This window comes from Micromys minutus, assembly GCF_963924665.1.
Source record: "Micromys minutus genome assembly, chromosome: 3".
NCBI lineage: Eukaryota > Metazoa > Chordata > Mammalia > Rodentia > Muridae > Micromys > Micromys minutus.
In genome coordinates, this window is record NC_137972.1 from 82,414,354 (window position 1) to 82,434,060 (window position 19,707).

General features: G+C 41.6%; 1 protein-coding gene across 1 annotated transcript in view; it reads left to right on the forward strand.

Moving 5' to 3' along the window:
* The window catches only part of ADAMTSL3 (ADAMTS like 3), a gene marked incomplete at its 5' end in the record, with an annotated part of 198,667 nt that overhangs the window by 83,860 nt on the left and 95,100 nt on the right, over positions 1 to 19,707 (forward strand). Inside the window, 2 exons of the mRNA XM_080914464.1 lie at positions 1,763 to 1,837; positions 6,206 to 6,363. Of these exons, the coding sequence (XP_080770590.1) occupies positions 1,763 to 1,837; positions 6,206 to 6,363 (233 nt within the window). The remainder of the gene's footprint in view (positions 1 to 1,762; positions 1,838 to 6,205; positions 6,364 to 19,707) is intronic.

Consider the following 19,707-nt stretch of genomic DNA (forward strand, 5'->3'; position numbering starts at 1 on the left):
TTCCATTGTCAAGAATCTACAGGAAAAATTACGGTGATGATTATGATGTTTGCTTTTTCCCCTAGGAATAACTTCAGTGGCTCCTCACTGAGTCTGCCTATGACTTCTAATGCTCTTTATTAAATTTAAGGTGTTTCTTCTATTCCTAGCTTTAATAAGACTGATATATGCAATGTGTGTTGAATTTTAGAAAATGCCTTTTATCTATAGGTATGATTAAATCAAGCCTTTGTTTCTCTGGATTCCCAATATATTGATAAATCTCCCAGTGGTCACCATTTCTTTGTGTTCTCTTGTGAGAGTTCAGAACCAATTTGTTTTCTGTTATTAAGTGTTTTATCTATAATCATTATAGAATGGGCTCATATGCATCAGTTTTCTGGGTTGCCTCTTTTGCCTTTTTTTGGTGAGGGTTTTAGAGTTATGTTGATCCTGAACTCATCCCTGACAGCCTATTGTTCTGGAACAGAACTGTTTGCTTACAAGTTTTAAAAAGTCTCTTCACAGAAAAAGTCTTTGCCCCTCACCTTTTAGCTGTTAGCAATCATCTCAGCTTGAATCTTCCCAATTTAAGTTTCAAATTTAAGTAAAAGTATTTATCATACTATATATTATCTCAAAAGCACACTTTATTGCAGAAATGTCAGAATGTAGGAATCATTTTCTGTTCCGTTCTCTGAGTTGGCCTTCACCAGTGGCTCGGTGGGAGGTCCTTTCACACCTGAAGGCAGTGGAACTGAAATACCTCACTGTTATTCACTAGTGAGCATCTACCCTCTGCCTCGCACTCTTACGTGCACAGTCTTTGTCTTACTGTCCACACAAAATATAATGTAGCACATGCATGTAATATAGTGTCGTATGTATTGCTGAAACTTATACTACTGAAACACGTACACCTTGCATAAGATTGTACCATATGCATTTTTAAAATTGTGTGTGTGTGTGTGTATGTGTGTGTGTGTATACATGCATGTGGAGACCAGATTTAACTTCAAGTTCTGTGCACCTCTTTTGAGTCACCTCATTGACCTAGAGCTCACCAATTAGGTTATCTTACCTAACCACTGAGTTCCAGGCATTCTCCTGTTACCGACTCTCCAGCTCCAGGATTATGAGCATGTACCACCATACCTGGCCTTTTTATGTGGATGCCGAGGATTGAACCTAGGTCCTCACACTTGCAAGGCAAGCACTTTCCTATGATTTATTCATCCCCCAAACCTCTGCCACCACCACCATTTTATTCATTTTTAAGTGTATAAGGTTTGGGGAACTGTCATTGCCACCTATCTCTAGAACGTCCTATAACTTTTACAGCAAGTTCTCTACCCACTTAGCGAGAGCTCTTTATTTCCCTCTTCCCCCAACATCTGAGTACCAATGGTCCTACTTCCTGTTTGTGTGAAATTGGCTCTGTGTCCTTTTACAGTTGATTTCACCTGGTATAGTTTCTTCCCGGCAGATCCATGAGAGCTTGTGTCAGAATGTCCTTTACCTGAAGGTACAACATAGGCGTCATTGCAGGAATGGCCACGCATTATGTGAACTTTGTCTTCTGGCTCCTGTGGGCAATGCTACTGTGAATGTGGATGTACACAGACCTGTGGGAGTCCTGGCTCCCAGTTCTCACAGGCAGAAGAACCACTGCTCATATGGTTGCTTAATGTCCTGAGGAACTGCTGAGGTTTTAACTCAGCTGCTCACACTCCCAGGTCTCCAGGACTCCCTTTCATTACGTTTGCCTTGTGCTCTTTTCTAGGGGAAGAAAATGTGATTGCTGTTCCCTTGGGCAGTCGAAGTGTGAGGATTACCGTGAAAGGACCTGCTCCACTCTGTAAGGACTATGAATTGTTCTGTTCTCATGGTTTAGGATGGAAAAGATACCAATTTGATCTTAATGTCCTCATGAAAGAGAAAATTTAAATTGTATGTAAAATATCTGTACAAAGATTTAAGGACCTTCTGGAGATGTCAGAAGTTTAGGACTGAAAGACAAAACAAATTAAATATAGACCTACCAATGATCATTGCCCTGGAAGGACAGCTTTGCTGCTGGCTGATTTATCATGGCTTTCAGTGTCTGTGAGCTGGCAAAGGCTCTGTGGACTACAGGAAGTATCTATGGAAGGGTAAAGGAGCTGATTCTTTGTTAAGGTCGGATGACATCTCTTACCTTAGAGTTGTCTCTTAGGTGTACAGAAGCTGGACGTGTCGTGTGGTTTTCTTGCTCTCTGTCAGGGTATCCTTGTAGCTTCAGTTAACGATTCCTTAATTGTTTACAGAAGACAGTGGGTCTCAGACAGACTGGACTGTGAGTTTGAAGATGCTTGTGGGGTTTAGAGGATTATTTTTATTGTTTTAAATTCTGTGTATGTGTAGGTGGTGTTTGCATATGAGTGCAGGGGCCTATGGGGCCAGCTGCACCCAAACCCCTGGAGCACGACTTGCAAACAGGAGTCAGCTGTTCAGCAGAGCTTCTGGGAATGACAGACAAGAAGCTACACAGAGCTAACTAAGGTGGCTGAGTAAAATACATGCAGTTGACTTTTTTCTAGGCCACTACCATTAGATTTCTTTTTTAAAACCATAAGAATTTCTCAAGGTGAGACATGTCTCACATTTTTGGTAATGTGTGTGTGTGTGTGTATGTGTGTGCATGTGAGCATATGTGTGTTTATTGAATAAATATGTATCGTGTATGTATATGTATGCATGAATGTGTACATGTCTGTATGTGTGTATATGTATGTATATGTGTATATGTGTGTATGTGTGGGTGTGTATGTATAGGTTTGTATGTGTATATGTGTATGCACATGTTTGTATATGCATATATATGTGCACCTGTATGTGTATGGGTGTATATGTATGCATATATGTGTCAGTGTGTATATATGTATATGTATATTTGCATGTATATATGTTTTTATGTGTGTATATATATGGATATGTGTATATGTGTGTTTATATGTGTATGTGTATATGCATGTGCATGTGAATGTGTATGTGAATATGTGTATGTGTGAGTATGTATGCATATGTGAGTATGTGCATATGTGTGCATATGTGTGCATATGTGTATGTGTGTATGCATATGCATATGCATGTATGTATGTGTATATGTGTATGTTTGTAGTGTATGTATGTGAATGTTTGTGTGTGTGTATGTGTAATGTTTATTTGTATATGTGTATATATGCATGTGTGTATGTGTATATGTGTGTCTGTGTGTGTATGTGTACATGCATGTTGAAGGCAGAGGTGGGTATCAGGTGTCTTCCTTAACCACTCTGCACCTTGTTCTTTGAGACAAGATCCCTCACTAAATGTGAAGTTCACCAGTTGTCTGCCTGGTTGGCCAGCGAGCCCCGCAGATCTGCCTCTCTGCCTCCCCAGTGCTGGGATTGCAGGCACTCACTGCTGCTGAGTCTGTTCAGTTTGGCTTTTTAATTTTTTTTATATGGGATCCAACTCGGGTCCTTATGCCTATGTGGCAGGCAGTACTTAACTGTGGAGGGGGAGAAATTCTCTACCCCTGTGATTTTCATTAGTGACACAAGACCTTTGAAATGCAGTATCAAAATGCTTTGGAGAATTGTTTTCTAAACGGTTTGAAAATCTTCAGCACTCTGTGGGGCCAGTTCTTCCTTCTTGTAAATTCAAATGTAACACCTAGAAACTAGCAAAACCCATTCTTATTAAATTCCACGAATCACCTCAGTAATCAGATTGTGAGGTATTATTTGAACTAAAAAACATCACCAGACGTGGTGATGCAAACCTGTCATCTGGAATCACTTAGGGGGCAGAGTCAGGAGGGTCGAGTGTTCAAGCCAGCCTTGGCTTCACTGCAGGTTCCAGGCCAGTCAGGCTATGTGAGACACTGTCTCAGAAAATTCCATCTCAACACATATATAGTTATATCAATAAATAACAAATTGGGAAAGTGCTAAATATCCGTAGCAACATTGTTTTTGCTAGCTTTTAAATAAAAATAGCAGAGAAATCTATCTATATTTGAACTAATAATAAACTAATCAGGACATGTGGAATATTATTCGCTGGTAAAAAGGGAAGGCATTCTCATGCATGCTACATTGTGGGTGATCCTTGAAAATATTGACCCAGCGACACATGCCAGCTACAAAAAGCCCCACGACATTTGATCCATCAGATGAAATACCTAGACAAAGATATAGCTACAGAGATGAAAAACAAATGGACCATTTCCTGGCTAGGAATTTTATAAGTGGTAGCAAAAGAAATGCTGCAGTCTTAGCCTGTGGTAAAAATGCTGAGCGTGAATGCATGTTACAATAGCACATTTTGTATAGATGACTGGGGGCTAGAAATTGGCTCAATAGTAGCATGAGGCCTTGGGTTCAATACCCAGTACTGGAAGGGTGGACAAACAAACAGACCACAGAGAAAGAAATTGGGTGGGTTGTACGACAAGTTAGTTAGACATTAGCAACTGTTTATTATTTATCTATGTAAAGTGCATGATTTGGGGGATTTCTTGAGACAAAGTCTCACATAGCCTAGACTGGCCGGGAACAATTGGTTTAATTGTTGCTCTAATGACACTGAAGGTGGAGGTTCAGTTTTGGAAGGAGGTAGTGTTGTGTACTCTGTGGTCCAGGTAGTCCTGGAACTCATCCTAGGCTGGCTTTGAACTTGTGCTAAGTTTCCTGCCTCAGTCTCCTGAGGCCTGGGTTTGCCAGTGTCAGCCACCATGTCCAGCTTTAAGGGACTTTTTAAGTTATAAAAACAGAATATGCAAACAGTAAACAGAGTAACAGGCTAATGCCCCAGGGAAGCCTCATTTTCACGAGCGTGTGCGGGTGGATGAAACAGGCTTTGTGTTAGAGCCTGGCACTCTTCTGGGGTTCAGAGGTCAGAAGTTCTCCCACTTCTCCAAGTGACTGATCCGTTGCTTGGAGTTTTCCTCTTCTGAACAGCCCCACGGGCAGCTCTGGAAGTCTTTCTGAAAACCACTCTTCTCCACTGGCTGCTTGGCAGAGGATTTAGTTTACATGTCTAAATTTCAGAGTACAGAAGGGGTTTTGTTTTCTTGTTTTATATAACCGATTTTTTATAAAGAGCTATATTTCTGAAATCAAGCTTATTTTTCAGTATTCAATCACCCTTTAAAGGTCCATGTTAACTGTAACCTTCCAAGTGGCTGCAGCATTGAAAACTGAGAATGCTCTGTACCATTAATTTCAAGTTCCTTTGTTGTGGGATGGAATTTAATTATACAATACCCATCTTACAATCTGCCTAGAGCTCTTTAGATCCTGAATTTCTAGCATGTTCTAATCCTAGCCACATTACTGTAGGGAACACACAGCCCTAGATTTTCCAGTCATGCATTCCTCCCCAAATGGAAGCAATAAGAAAGTCCTAGCAAAAGCGATGTAATGGTTTTTGTAATTAAAGTAAATGTAATTATAGCAAAACTATGGCTCTGACTATGTTTGACTCAGCTGGTGAAGTGACCCAACAGCTAAAGGCACTCGCTGCCAAATCCGGCTACCTGACCTCAGTCCTCAGGAGTCATGTGATAGGACAAAAGAGCCACTAGTAATGTGGTGGCACCCCTCCCCACCACATAAATAACTAAATGTGATTTAAAAAATAATAAAGGCCTGGAAAGATGGCTCAATGTTCAAGAGTGCTGGCTGCTTTTGCAGAAGTTTGGTTCCCATCACCCACATAGTGGCTCACATCTGCATGTAAGTCTAGCTTCAGGGTATACATTCAATGCTGTTTTCTTGCCACTGTGGGTACTGTACTCATGTGATGGACATTCACACACACACACACACACACACACACACACACACACACACACGCACGCTCGCGTGCGCGCGCGCACATGTACATGCAGATACAAACACTTTAAAAAAATTAAAATTGAAAGTAATAGCAAGTCAAATGGCTAATATGTCATAGGCTGGGACCTCCACCAACTGTAAGAATACAATTTTCTCCCAAGTTAGAAAAAGCATTCTTAGGTGGCTGTGAGTGAGGGTTTACAGCTAGCCCTTCAACACCAAACGTGGGTCCACAGCAAATGCACGTGTGCAGCATGTACCTGTCTTGCTCAGCATTGCTTTCCTTTCGTCACTGTGAATAGTGTCATAGTACTAGTCATGCTCAGAAGACAGAACTTGACATTTTATTTTCAAATTTTCAGTTATTGAGTCAAAAACACTTCAAGGAAGCAGAGGAGAACACAGCTTCGACAGTCCTGGGGTTTTCGTTGTAGAAAACACGACGGTTGAGTTTCAGAAGGGTGCTGACAGACAAACCTTCAAGATTTCAGGACCCCTGATGGCTGATTTTATCTTCAAGGTACATGGACTGTCTTTGGAGCAACCTGTTTAAGTACCGCAAGAAAAACACAGTGGGTGTATCTGGGTTTCCATCTAAACAGGTCATTCCCAAGAACTGTTCCCCTCTCTGAAGTAGAGAATCTTAGAATTAAGAATCCATCTTTGTTCTTCCAGGGGAAAATAATTTCATATTCATCACCCTCATGTGCCATGCCCAGTTTAGCCATATGGATTTTGGTAGAGGTGGGTACTAGCTAAACATGTCATCCTGGGGAAGAAGAGGAGAGGACAGAGGGTTATTCTTTGACTTCTTTGACAGGGGTTGTCCCTCCCATCTTGAGCCCTGGGTTGTACTGCAGTGTGTTGTACTGTAGCAGCTGATTCAAGATCAGGGTCGCAGGTGATGAGAAGCCCTGCACTAGCATCCTCTGAGACTGTCTTCCCAGAACTATGAACCCACTTATCTCTCTAGGTAGAGTTGAGCCATCTTTTCTTGTATAAAGGAGCGAAGTGTAGAGCTCAATCTATTGCCAAAGCAATACAAGTTAGAACCAACCTGGTGCAGATATAAAAGAAAATGGCCAAGAAATAAAAAACAAAATGATTATTCAGTGAGCAAGTCTTCCTTCCATTTCCAGAAAAATCGTTCAAAATTTAGTAGAAGACTATAAATGTCCTTGATGGTTATTTATACCTTTATGGAGGAAAATGATGTTCATTACTTTTCTGGTTGCTATAACAACAAAATCCCAGACACAAAGAAATGTGAGGAGAGAAGGAAGGCTTTTGTTTGACTCACAGATGGAGACTCTAGCCTATCATGGTGGGCAGGTCATGGTGGCGAAAGCATGCTGCAGCTCCACGCCATCTCTGCAGTCAGGAAGCAGAGAGTGTGTCAAGAGCCAGAGAGATTGGCATCCAGATGGGTCAACCCAGACTAGAACTCCTTCACAAACACATCTAGTTGCCTCCTGGATGATTTTAGATCCTCTCAACATTAAGCATCACAAAAGACCCCTGAAAACTTTATAAAAAACTGTTTGTGTTCTATTGAGACATTGGTTGTACTTGCTACATGTAGAGGGACATGTAGCACTTTGACTAAATCTGTGAACCCATCTGAATCCCTCCGGTTCAACTTCAGCCTGCTGTGTGACCAGCCAAGGCTTTTAAATGGTGTGTGGTTGGTTAGTGCTAATTGACAGGATCTAGAATCACCCGGAGGTGGGCTCCTGGGCTGGCCTATGTGAGATCACACTGATTACGTTAAACTGAGGTGGGAAGGTGGACCTACCCACTGTAGGTGGGGGGATTCCTTGACTCTGTGCATGGTGGAGTGACCTGAGCAGACGGCAGCATTCATTCATCTATCTTCTGCCTGGCTGTGAATGTGATGTGACCACCCTTCTTGAAGCAGCAGCCTCCTTGTCTTGCCCCTTGTGAAGCCCACACTTTCTCCAGCTGCCTCCCTCATGTGGCATCAAAGAAACAGTCATCTGGTACCATTCGTCTTGCTCCCAGGGTCTGTCATCTGTCTGGCTTCCTTAGATTCCTGTGAATCCTGTGTGAGATCCAGAAAGAAACATACTCACCTTTTTGGCCTGTTATTATAGCATGACTTTTATAGTTCCCTTGCAGTGTTCCCGTGTGATTCTCTCTCACACGCATAGACACAGTATGTCTCTCCTCAGGACAATCTAGAGGGCTCTGACTGGGCAAGAGACAGTGACTGCCTGCAGAAGACCTCTATTATTAGTATTTCACGATCTTGGTTATAATGTCTGAATGAATAAAACTTGAAAAGATCCTGTTGATTCTCTGTACAAGATCATACATACTCATAAACTGTAGGTATCTTGGTGTGTATGTGCATGTATGTGCTCATCCATGTTGAAGCCCATGTCAACTATTGCTCCTTAGGAGCTGTCTGGTTTGTGTTTTAAAGACAGTTTCTCATTGCAACCCAGAACTCAGTGATTAGGCTAGGCTGGCTGTCCTGTGAATCCAGAGATTCTCCTGTCTGGTCTCCCAGGGCTGGAACCACAAGTGTGTGCCAGTCTCCCCAGCTCTTGCTTTAAACTCACTCACTTGGGTATCAGACTCAGGTCCATACATGGTAGGTACTCTACCAACTGAGCTATCTTCCTAGTTCTATGAGTTGTCTATATGTGCCCGCACAGTTTTGTGTGTGTGTGTGTGTGTGTGTGTGTGTGTGTGTGTGTGTGTGTATGTGTGTGTGTGTGTGTGTTTCTGTGTCTGTCTGTCTGTCTACCTTTGTAATACTGGAGAGTAAGCACATCAGAGAGGAAACCGCAGTCACCATTGCAGAAGAGACATGCATTGTGGGAAAGTGGCCTTAAGTTCGTTATATTATATGATTCTCAAAATAATTTTAATACTATGTATTCACATATCACTTGAACAATTAAAGAGTATATCCAACCTTCTTACCCAGATATGCACTCACCTTTTAGCAGACTGTGATTTGACAACGTGCCCTCTGCACTCGGACTGAGCAGTCCCCTTGTCTTCTGTCTCTGAACCCTGGCTCTCTCAGACTGAATAAACAGCGCTGGACTTGCTTCAGTGTCTGGAAAGCTTCTGAGCTCTTGAGACTGAAAAGGATGTTTAAAAATCTGTATTAAAGAAGGCGTTACACACAACTCACTGTGTATAAACAGAGTGTCATTTCCACGCCTACAGCCATGTTCCTCCATGGCAAAGTTGGAGACACTTGAAATGAGGCAAGAGTGACTCTGGTGTTGCTTTTCTCTGACTCGGAGTGTGTCCAGATTATGTGTGTTTCTAAGAAATACTCTTTTCCATTGGCTGGTTTCTTTCTTCCAGTTTTTGGTTCAGAACATTGTAGTTTTGCTCAGCTGTGCTGTGGCTGAGGTAAAGGACACTTTGCCTATATTATCTTTCCTGGGACCATTACACAAGCAAACTTAGAGGGAGGGATAATGTCCATGTGGGGCAACTGATGACTGTCCCCAAATGTCACTATACCTCTTGTCTCACTCCACTGAGGACATCTGATATAAAGATGGCTTCCACCTAAGGCTGAACTCCGAGGCAACAGGGCCCAGGGGCCACCTAATTCATGCTACTGTCTGCACAGGTGTGGGGACACTGGGCTACGCTTTTGTTCATCATTTCTGTTGTAAGTTTTTTAAAGGGAAGAATCTTTTAGTAAAGGATCTTGTGGAAACTACTGTATATTTCTAATTGAATTTTTATTGTATATTCTCTGTATTTACATTTCAAATGTTATCCCCTTTCCCCCACTCCCTCCTCCCTCCCCCTCCACTTTCACCCAAGGGAAAAGAAGCATTTTGTTTTCTACTCTTTAAGAAACTTTTCTCATAGCTAGAGTGACCCAAGAAACCTTTTTTTTCTCTTTCTGTGGGTTTCTTGATCTATAATCTTGTTTTTCTGAACAATAGTTTCGCATGGTGGCTCCTGTCCCATCTCTGTTGCAATGGGGTAGTTTACCCTGGGGTATGAGGATTTTACGCCTGCGGTATCCGTATCTGGCCATCAGGGGCAGTAGAGACTCTTGACCAAGTCACTGCTGCTTCTAGCAGTTGCTGACTGATGAACTAGAAAATAGCTCTCAACTTTCCTAATGCTGTGACATCTTAACACAGTTCCTCATGCTATGCTGACCCCCACCACAAATTATTCTCATTCCTACTTCATAATTACACTTCTACTACTGTTATCAATCGTAATGTAAATTCTGTGTTTTCTGATGATCTTAGACAACCCTGTGAACGGGTAGTTTGATTCTCAAAGGGGTCACAGCACACAGGTTTACAACTGCTGAGCTATAGGCAGTGCTGATCCAGAGGGAATTTACCTATCATTGGCATATTGGCATCTGTGTGCAAATGCTTAAGACTAGCAAGTTGGAATATATTTCACTGAGATAACCTTATAAAATAAAATTTGATTACTTTAATGAAGACACATGTTTTTGTAGTAAAAACCTCCCTCACTGGGAGACATACAGAAAGAAAAACACATTTGTTTTCTTTATGGCCTGAAGTTTTCCCTCTATATAACCTGTTGCTAAGGCAGTCATTTTGGTTCAGTTCAGGTATTTTATGTTCCAGTAGACATATGTTTCCTGGTTGCTTTCCTCCTAGTTTTCAAGCATGCGTTCTCTGGCCTAGCTCTGATAGCTGGTATGCCCTCTGCCCAAAGTCTTGCTGGAGAATTTTGATAGCTCCTCTAACTGCATGGATTCCTCTCTGCCAGAGAACATGCCTCACCACATGGGGGCAACACTGCCAGTGGCAGGGCCGAGGGATGATGCTGGGGAGTGGTTCAGGGCTGGGACCTGCCTGGGGTTCCAGAGGTTGTGTTAGCAGCGTACCACAGATGGAATGTGTAGGAAAGAGAGGGACTCTCTTATCATTCTGGAGGCCCACTATGCAAAACCAGGGTGTCAGTGGGATTGGCTCTATCTGGGGGCTGTGAGGGAGGACTGCTCTGTGTCCATCTCTCCTCCTTTATCATAGCTAAAGAATTCCTATTATCTTTTCACCGTTCAGGTCTGCCTCTGTAGCCAACCCCGTTTCTATAAGAACACAAGCATATTGGGACAGGGCCCAGCCAATTACCCTCACCTCAGTAACATGACATCGGCACATACCCTATGTCCAAGTTAGACCATATCCTGATGTTCTGCGGCCTAGGGCTTTAGTGTTCTTCCTTCCTTCCTTTCTTCCTTCCTTCCTTCCGTCCTTCCTTCCTTCCTTTCTTCCTCCCTCCCTCCCTCTCTCCCTTTCTTCCTTCCTGCCCTTTCTCTTTCCTTCCTTCCTTCCTTCCTTCCTTTTTTATTTTATGCCCCTGTTTCTGCCCCTGCCCCATCCCTGCCTCTGCCTCCTGAGTGCTGGGATTAAAGGCATATGCCAGCACTACAAAGCCCCAGTGCTGTTTCTATGGGACACAAGTCAATCCAAAATAGTGGCAAAGGGAAAGAAAGGAATTTCAATTCTTCATCACTGCCTTCCATTAAAATCTCATCTCCTCCTGAGTGTTTGCTGCTGATCACAAAGGTAGAGTTTTGTGACAGTTTGACATGCTCCTGAAACGTTCACTCTGAAGGTCATTTCTCTGAGCAGTTCAAGCAGCTAATTCATGCCTGTAATCAGGCTGAGGCAGGAAAATCACAAATTTGAGGCTAACCTAGGCTATACTGTGAGATTTTTCTCAAATTAATAAATCTGGGGCTAGTACGATAGCTGGGCAGGTGCTTGTTTTCTACCAAGCCTGACAACCTGAATCCAATCTTTGATTTTCACACAAGTATTGTAGAATGAGTGTGTTCACACACATATACACAAATAAATAGACAAATGTTGAATAAATCTGTTTGAAAATGTTCTCATCAATATCAAAATTCATAGCTGTTATATACGTAAATATATATAACTATGAGTATTTTATATTGATAATTTTAGAAATTATTTCAGAGTGGCCAAGTCAGTAGCTGAGCATGAGTTCATCTCCCTAACAAAGCAGAGATAGTCATCTGTAAGTGATCCTGGACTTTTCTCACTTGTCATTCTGTATATACTTGATTGTTGATGTTGTCAGAGGAAATGTCTGCCCCTGGGGACTTGTTCGGCTGAAGGCACGAGTGGCCAGGCTATTGTCAACAGAAATACAAAGAGAAAGCATTAACATTAGAGCCATGACCGCTAAAGCTTATTGTTGTTTTGTGTTAGTTTGGATTGAGCTTTCATCTTGGTGGAGAGTGGTGTTTCTAAATGCATTTCTCATAGCAGTTCACGGTCAGAGCCGAGGACCAAATCAGAGCTCTTCCTTTAGGAATGGTGAGAACACATTTTTCCCAGGCCGGGCTTAGATGTGAGCTGTGCCTCTATGAGTGTAGGAAGGAGTTTGACCGAGGGGCAGATGGGAGGGGTAGACAGGGAGAATGTGATAACAGGCATCTCCACAGAAGGGAAAAACCGGTGTCAAGGGCAGCCAAAGGTGGCAAAAGAACTTTTCCTCTATTTCTCAGGTAGAACCTCAAAACAAAATGAAATGAAAATGTCCCCATCAGCACCAACCTCGGAACTCCACATTAGAACAACACATCAGATCCTGAGTGTTTAGTCTCAGGCAGAGCCTAGGTAGAGACCTGAGTCTCAGCTCCAGTTGCTTTGGACAATGTCTAGAAAGTGCCTACCCCACCCAGGCACTCGGATCCACTAATATTCAAGTCTTCTCAGTAGCATTTGCAGATTTCTTCTGTGTCCCTCCCCAGGTACCTTTACCTCTATCTGCAGCATGTACGAAACTCTCACACTTGTTGGAAAACAGATGTGCTTGGTAATTTATTGAAACCAGTCTACTTAGTGGAGTTTTACCAAAGCTTATTACTAAAACAATCTTGTTCAATGAGATGTATGCCTACAAGGAAACATTGTTCATTTTTGTTGTTTCTCTTTGACATATGATTTTAATAATCATGTTTGGTGAAGTTGGTATTTTTTGTCTGAGTGATAACAGATCCATTGAGTCTCTTGAGTTTCCTTTTTATATTTATTATATTTTAATTTATTTATCGTCTGTTTCATGTGTGTGTCATGGGGCAAGGGAAGGTCTAAGGATAATCTGCAGGAATTACTTCTCAACTTCCACCTTGTGAGTCCTAGGGATAGAACTCAGGCTTCCAGGGTTGGCGCTTGCCTGATGGCCCATCACTCCTCTACATTGCTGACTCATTGCTCTACCCCCCCATTGCTCTACCCCCCCATTGCTCTACCCCCCCATTGCTCTACCCCCCCCCATTGCTCTACCCCCCCATTGCTCTACCCACTATTTGAGCTCCTTAAGTGAAGGGTCGTGCTCCCCCCCACACCCTGTTTGCTTGTTTGTTTTACTTTTTGTAACCAGGGATGTTCTCAAAATTTCTGTGTATCTATGAGTGACCTCAACCTCCTCAGTCTTCTGTGTCTACCTTTCAGCTACCACCAATGCCTTCTGAGTCTCAGTCCCAAGAGCCCCTCTGTCTCACAGTCACTTAAGAGCCTGGCTGATATTTTCTCCCTGATAGGCTGATGCCTTCCATTTGAAGTCCAGTGAGGCAGGAGATTACCCGACTCTGGAAGTTCCAGAGAACCATATCTCCAGGCTCATTTGTTGTTATTATTATTATTATTATTATTATTATCATCATCATCATCATTTATTTTTATTATTATTATGCTTTTTAAGATACAAAATTCATTTTTGTCTGCTAGTTACAACAGCTAAAACAAAACCAAGAAACTAACAGTGTAACACAAAGCTCATCTTAGGCATTTTAATTATTTCTCCTTCAAGGCCACCTTGTTAGCCTGATCTAGCTACTTAGAATGGAAGCAGGGGGATGACTGTAAACAGGGAAAGTGGCAGCTTCAGGTGCACTTGCACACACAGTGCTTGTTCCTTTGGTCTGTGGGTCCAGTCCGCACTTAGTGATACCTGGTATATTTCTCAGGGCTCTTTTCTTACCCCTATGGATGGGAAGAGTTTCTGGAGTGAGAAGCAGAACAATTCAGGAGGAACAGATTGAGTGGAGGCAGATGGAGAGGTGTCCTTGTGTCCTCTTTTCTTCTGCAATGGGATGCAGGGGATCAGATAAGAGTAAATGGCCATCCAGAAAGAGTAGTAAGTCTGTAGACTAAGGAAGAAGCATAAACTCTTCTTGGAGAGTTAGAGAGTGACAGGTTATGGAAAGATATAGTGTGGTTCCTTGGCAGCCCTTAGCATCTATAAGTCTAATGTTTGGCCATGGGTGTCTGCATCTACTTCAGTCTGTAGCTGACTGGAGTCTCTCAGAGGTCAGTTATGCTAGGCTCCTGTCTGAAAGCATAAGAGTATCACTAAGTGGATTGGTGCTTGTCCATGGGATGGGATGGTTATTGTTTGGCCTTTTCTTCTGTCTCTACTCCATCCCCGAATTTCTTTTAGACAGGAGACATTTTGGGTTGAAAATTTTGTGGTTGGGTTGGTGCCCCTATCCTTCTGCTGGGAGTCCTGCCTGGCTGGTCTCTTCAGGTTCCATGTCCCCACTGTTAGGCATATTGACTCCTGGGAGGCTCCTGTATCTCAGGTCATCAGATTTTCTAGAAATTCTCCCCTCCTGGCTTCCCACTGCCTATTCCCCCACCCCAACTTCCACCCAGGCAGCTGCAGATTTTCTTTCATTCTGCCTCACAGTTCCCCTCCCCCTCCCATCTCCTACCCAGTTTCCTCCCTCTGCCTCCTATGACTACTTTGTTTCCCCTTCTAAGTGTGATTCAGACATTCTTGTTTAGGCCTTCCTTCTTGTTTAACTTTTTTGAGTCTGTGGGGGTGTATCATGGGTATACTTTACTTTATAGCTAATGTCCACTTATTAGTGAGTACATGCCAAGCATGCCTTTTGCGGTTTGGGTTACCTCACTCAGGATGATATTTTCTAGTTTCATCCATTTGCCTGCAAAAGTCACGATGTCCTTGTTTCTAATAGCTGAGTAGTATTCCATTGTGGAAATGAACCACATTTTCTTTATTCATTATTCAGTTGAGGAAAATATGGGTTGTTTCCAATTTCTGGCTGTTTTGAATAAAGCTGCTATGAACATGGTGGAGCATGTGTCCTTGTGGTATGATGAGACATCTTTTGCATAAATGTACAAGAGTGGTATAGCTGGGTCTTCAGATAGACTTTTTTCCCAGTCTTCAGAGAAACTGCCAGATTGCTTTCCAGAGTGGTTTTACAAGTTTACAATCCCACCGGCATTTAATCTTAGCCATTTGGACTGGTGTGAGGTGGAATCTCTGGGTCATTTTGATTTTCATTTCCCTGATGACTAAGGAAGAGATGTTGAACATTTCTATAAGTGCTTCTCAGCCACTGGAGATTTCTCTGTTGAGAATTCTGTTTATTTCTGTGCCCCATTTTTTAATTGGGTTATTTAATTTGTTGGGGTTTAACTTATTGAGTACATTATATAGTTTAGATATTAGCTCTCTGTCAGATCTAGGGCTAGTGAAGATATATTTTTGACCTGTAGGCTGCCAATTCGTCCTGTTGACAGTGTCCTTTGCCTTACAGAAGCTTTTCAACAATTTATCAGTTATTGATCTTAGAGTCTGTCCTGTTCAAAAAAATTGTCTCCAGTACCAATACAAATTAAGACTAGTTCCCACTATTATATTTACTGTATTGGATTTAATGTTGAAGTGCTTGATCCATTTTGACTTGAGTTTTCTTCCGGATAATAAACATGGATCTGTTTGCTTTCTTCTACCTGTAGACATCCAGTTAGACCACCACCATTTATTAAAGATGCTTTCTTTTTTTCCATTGTATGGTTGCAGCAATAGCCAATTAACACTACTCAAATCGACCCAGCAGCAGCACATTCCTTGCAACCTGCCCCAAAGTTCTGGGGTCCCAAATGAAAGACACACACATGTAGCCTTATATTTTAATATGCCTTAAATGGATCAAGGGTTGGGCCACTTCCAAACTTCATGCTGCTGATGTATTCTTAGATAATTCCAACTCATCACATACTAAAACCTGTATCCCATCTTTGCTGTCCCAGACCCAGACCTGCAGCCCTCCTGGCCACAATCCCTGACTCTTACATGATGGCTGTACTCTCTTTTCTGCACCTCTCAGGCCTGGTCTTTACTTCTTTCCTGTCATGGTGGCTCTCTCCTTCCTCCTCCCTTGCCTGGGAATCCTAAAGTTCTGACTCTGTCTCTCTGTCCAGCCACTGGCTGCCAGCAAATTTATTTGCCAATCAAAACCAACTGGGGTCAGGGACCCTCAGCATTTTATGTGTGGATTCTCATGAAATTTGGGGGATTCAATTAATGCAATACAAGCATTAGACCAAACCACAACATATGTTTTTGGCTTTTTTGTCAAGAATCAAATGTCCATACATATATGGATTTATGACTGGGTCTTTGATTATATTCCATTAATCAACATGTCTGTCTCTGTCCCAATACCGTGCAGTTTTTATCACTATTGCTCTGTAGTACAGCTTTAGGTTGGGGAATGGTGATTCCTCCAAAAGTCCTTTTATTTTCATGATTGTTTTGGCTATCTTGGGTTTTTTGTTTTTTCCATATGAAGTTGAGGATTGCTCTTTCAAGATCTGTAAAAAATTATGTTGGCATTTTGATGGGGATTGCTTTAAATCTGTAGATTGCTTTTGGCAAGATAGCCATTTACACTATGCTAATCCTACCGATCCATGAATATGGGAGATTCTCTTGATCTTCTGGGATCTTCTATTTTTTTCTTTGGGGACTTGAAGTTTTTGTCATACAGATCTTTTATTTGTTTGATTAGAATTACACCAAGTTATTTTATATTATTTATGATTACTGTGAAGAATGCCATTGCCCTAATTTCTTTCTGTGCCTGTTTATCATTTGTTTAAATGAGAACTACTGATTTCTTTGATATAATTTTATATCCAGTCACTTTGCTAAATTATTTATTTATAAATTTATAAATTATTTCAGCTGTAGGAGTTCTCTGGTAGAATTTTTGGGGTCAATTATATATACTGTCATATCATGGACAAATAGTGATACCTTATCTTCTTTCCAGTTTGTATCCCCTTGCTCTACTTTAGTTTTCTGATTGCTTTAGCTAGATCTTCTAGTACTACATTGAATAGATAGGGGGAGAGTGGGCAACCTTGTCTTATCCCTAGTTTTAATGGGATTGCTTTAAGTTTCTCTCCATTTAATTTAATGTTTGGTTATTGGCTTGGTGTATATTGCTTTTATTATGTGTAGGTATGTACCTTGAATCATTAATCTCTCCAAGACTTTTAACATGAAGGGGTGTTGAACTTTGTCAAAGGCTTTTTTTTAACATCTAATGCGATGATCATGTGATTTTTGTCTTTCAGTTTGTTTATATAGTAGATTACATTGATGAATTTTCATACACTAAGCCATTCCTGCATTCCTGGGATAAAGTCCATTTGATCATGTGGAATGATATTTTTTATGTGTAGGGCTGGATTAGTAGAAAGTTATTGTTTAAATTTGGTTTTGTTATGGAATATCATGGCTTCTTCATCTATAGTTATTGAGAGTTTTGTTGGGTACAGTAGGCTGAGCTGACATCTGTGGTCTCTTAGGGTCTGCAAGACACCTGCCCAGGGTATTTTGGCTCATAGAGTCTCTACTCAGAAGTCAGATAATTCTCATAGGTTTGCCTTTATATATTTCTTCAACTTTTTCTCCTGTAGCTTTTAATATTCTTTATTTGTTTTGTACATTTGGTGTTTTGATTATTATGTGGTAGGAGGATTTTCTTTTTTGTTCCTCTATATCTTGTGTTCTGTAAGCTTCTGGTATGCTTAGAACCATCTCTTTTTTTTTTTATGTTATGAAAGATTTCTATTATGCTTTTGTTGAAGCTGTTTTGTGGCCCTACAAACTGGGAATCTTCACCCTCTTCTATTTCTAATATTCTTAGGTTTGGTCTTCTCATAGGGTTCCAAATTTCTTGAAATTTTTTTTTGTTTTGTTTTGTTTTGTTAGAATTATTTTTTATCTTTGGCATTTTCTCTGATGGATGTATCAATATCTTCTATGGTATCTTCTGTACCCGAGATTCTTCCATCTCTTGTATTTTGTTGGTGATGCTTGTATCTGTAATTCCTGTTCTCTTTTCTAGATTTTGTATCCAGAATTCCTGCATTTGTGTTTTGTTTATTGCTTCTATTTTCATTTTTAGGTCCTGGACCATTTTATTCATTTCCTTCTGTTAGATTGTATTTTCTTGTATATCTTTAAGAGACTTACTTGTTTCCCCTTTAAAGGCATCTATCATCTTTATGAGATGGAATCTTAGTCTTGCTCTCCCGGTGTGTTAAGATATTCAGGGCTTGCTGTAGTAGGAGAGCTGGGTTCTGATGGTGCCATATTGCACTGGCTTCTTTTGATTATGTTCTTCTTCTTACTTGCCCTTTTCCATCTAGTTGTTTCTGGTATTGCTTGGCCTGAGTGTCCTGCATTGGAGCAGCTGTCCCCTGAGGAGGTAGAGCTGTGTGACTTGAGTTTGAGCAGGCCTTCTGCGTGTGTGTCAGGTTAGGGTTTAGTGCCAGCCTCTTGGGATGCAGGCAGAGCTATGGGGTGAGGTTCCATGCATGCTCCCTGATGTAGACTGGATGGAAGATGGAGCTCTGACTAGGTGGGGCATAGCCAAGGGCTACTAGGCTTGCTGGGGTCCCTGTATGCCCCAGGGGAAGGAGGGAAGAATTGGGGTATGAGGTTGGGGGTGTCTCATCTGTGGTTGTCTAGTTATAACAAGAGGCCTTTTGGGAGGCAGGCAGAGTTGTGGGGTGGAGCACCGTGAGCACTGCTTCAGACCCCCAGACCAGAAGCCAGGTGAATGTTTTTTAACTTTAATGTTATGTGTATGAATGCTTAGCTTGAATGTATGCTGTGGATGTGCCTGGTGCCATGTATGTATCTGCTGCCTGTGGAGAGCAGAAGAGGGCACTGAATCACCCCCTGAAGTACAGTAACAGGCCCACTGTGATCTGTCACATGGGTACTGAGACTAGAACCCAGGTCCTCTAAAAGATTAGCCAGTGCTCTTAACCCTAAAGTTCCCCCAGGACAGGACATTTGCTTCCTTAAAATGCTCTTTCCAGGTGTTGGTATTCACTTTATAGAACACTTTACAACTATCTATTCTGAAACCTCAAGATGTTTGGTCACTGACTCCTTCAGTGTTTGTCAGACTGTTCACATTTTAATTATTATAATTGTCACCTCCATTTCTGGTAAAAGACCTCACCTTATCATTTAACTTTTTAAACATTTGCATACACAGTAGGACAGCTAAAGAGACAACATCCCCTCCATTACTGGCAAATTACTGTGCAGAGAGCACTCAGTGTCTCCTTTCTGGAAGAGTTTCAGTATAAAGTCTTGAGTATCCCATTTATGTTCGAGTTTTTGAGACTTCCTCCTTTGAGCTTAACTCATTTTCCCTCCCAGTGATGTTTCTCAGGCGTCTTTCTAAATTCACAAGGTTTCTGCTATTTAACCAGGGAAGAAACTAAAAAAAAAAAAATAGGAAGAAAGCTTGTTGCTTACGTAAACCTGCCTACAGGTAAATGCAGTCCTATTGATAACTGCTTCCTGACCCAGAATGGCCCTCTTAACTAGCTATCATAGCATTCAGATATGAGCACACTGTGTCTGTGTACACGGAATTCACTGAAGTTTCCCACATGGTGCCATTAGAAGCTCTTCTAGAAAGGAGTCCTCAAGGTGTTGTTATTAAAAAAATCTTGTTATATATAAAAAAGTCTTGGAATCA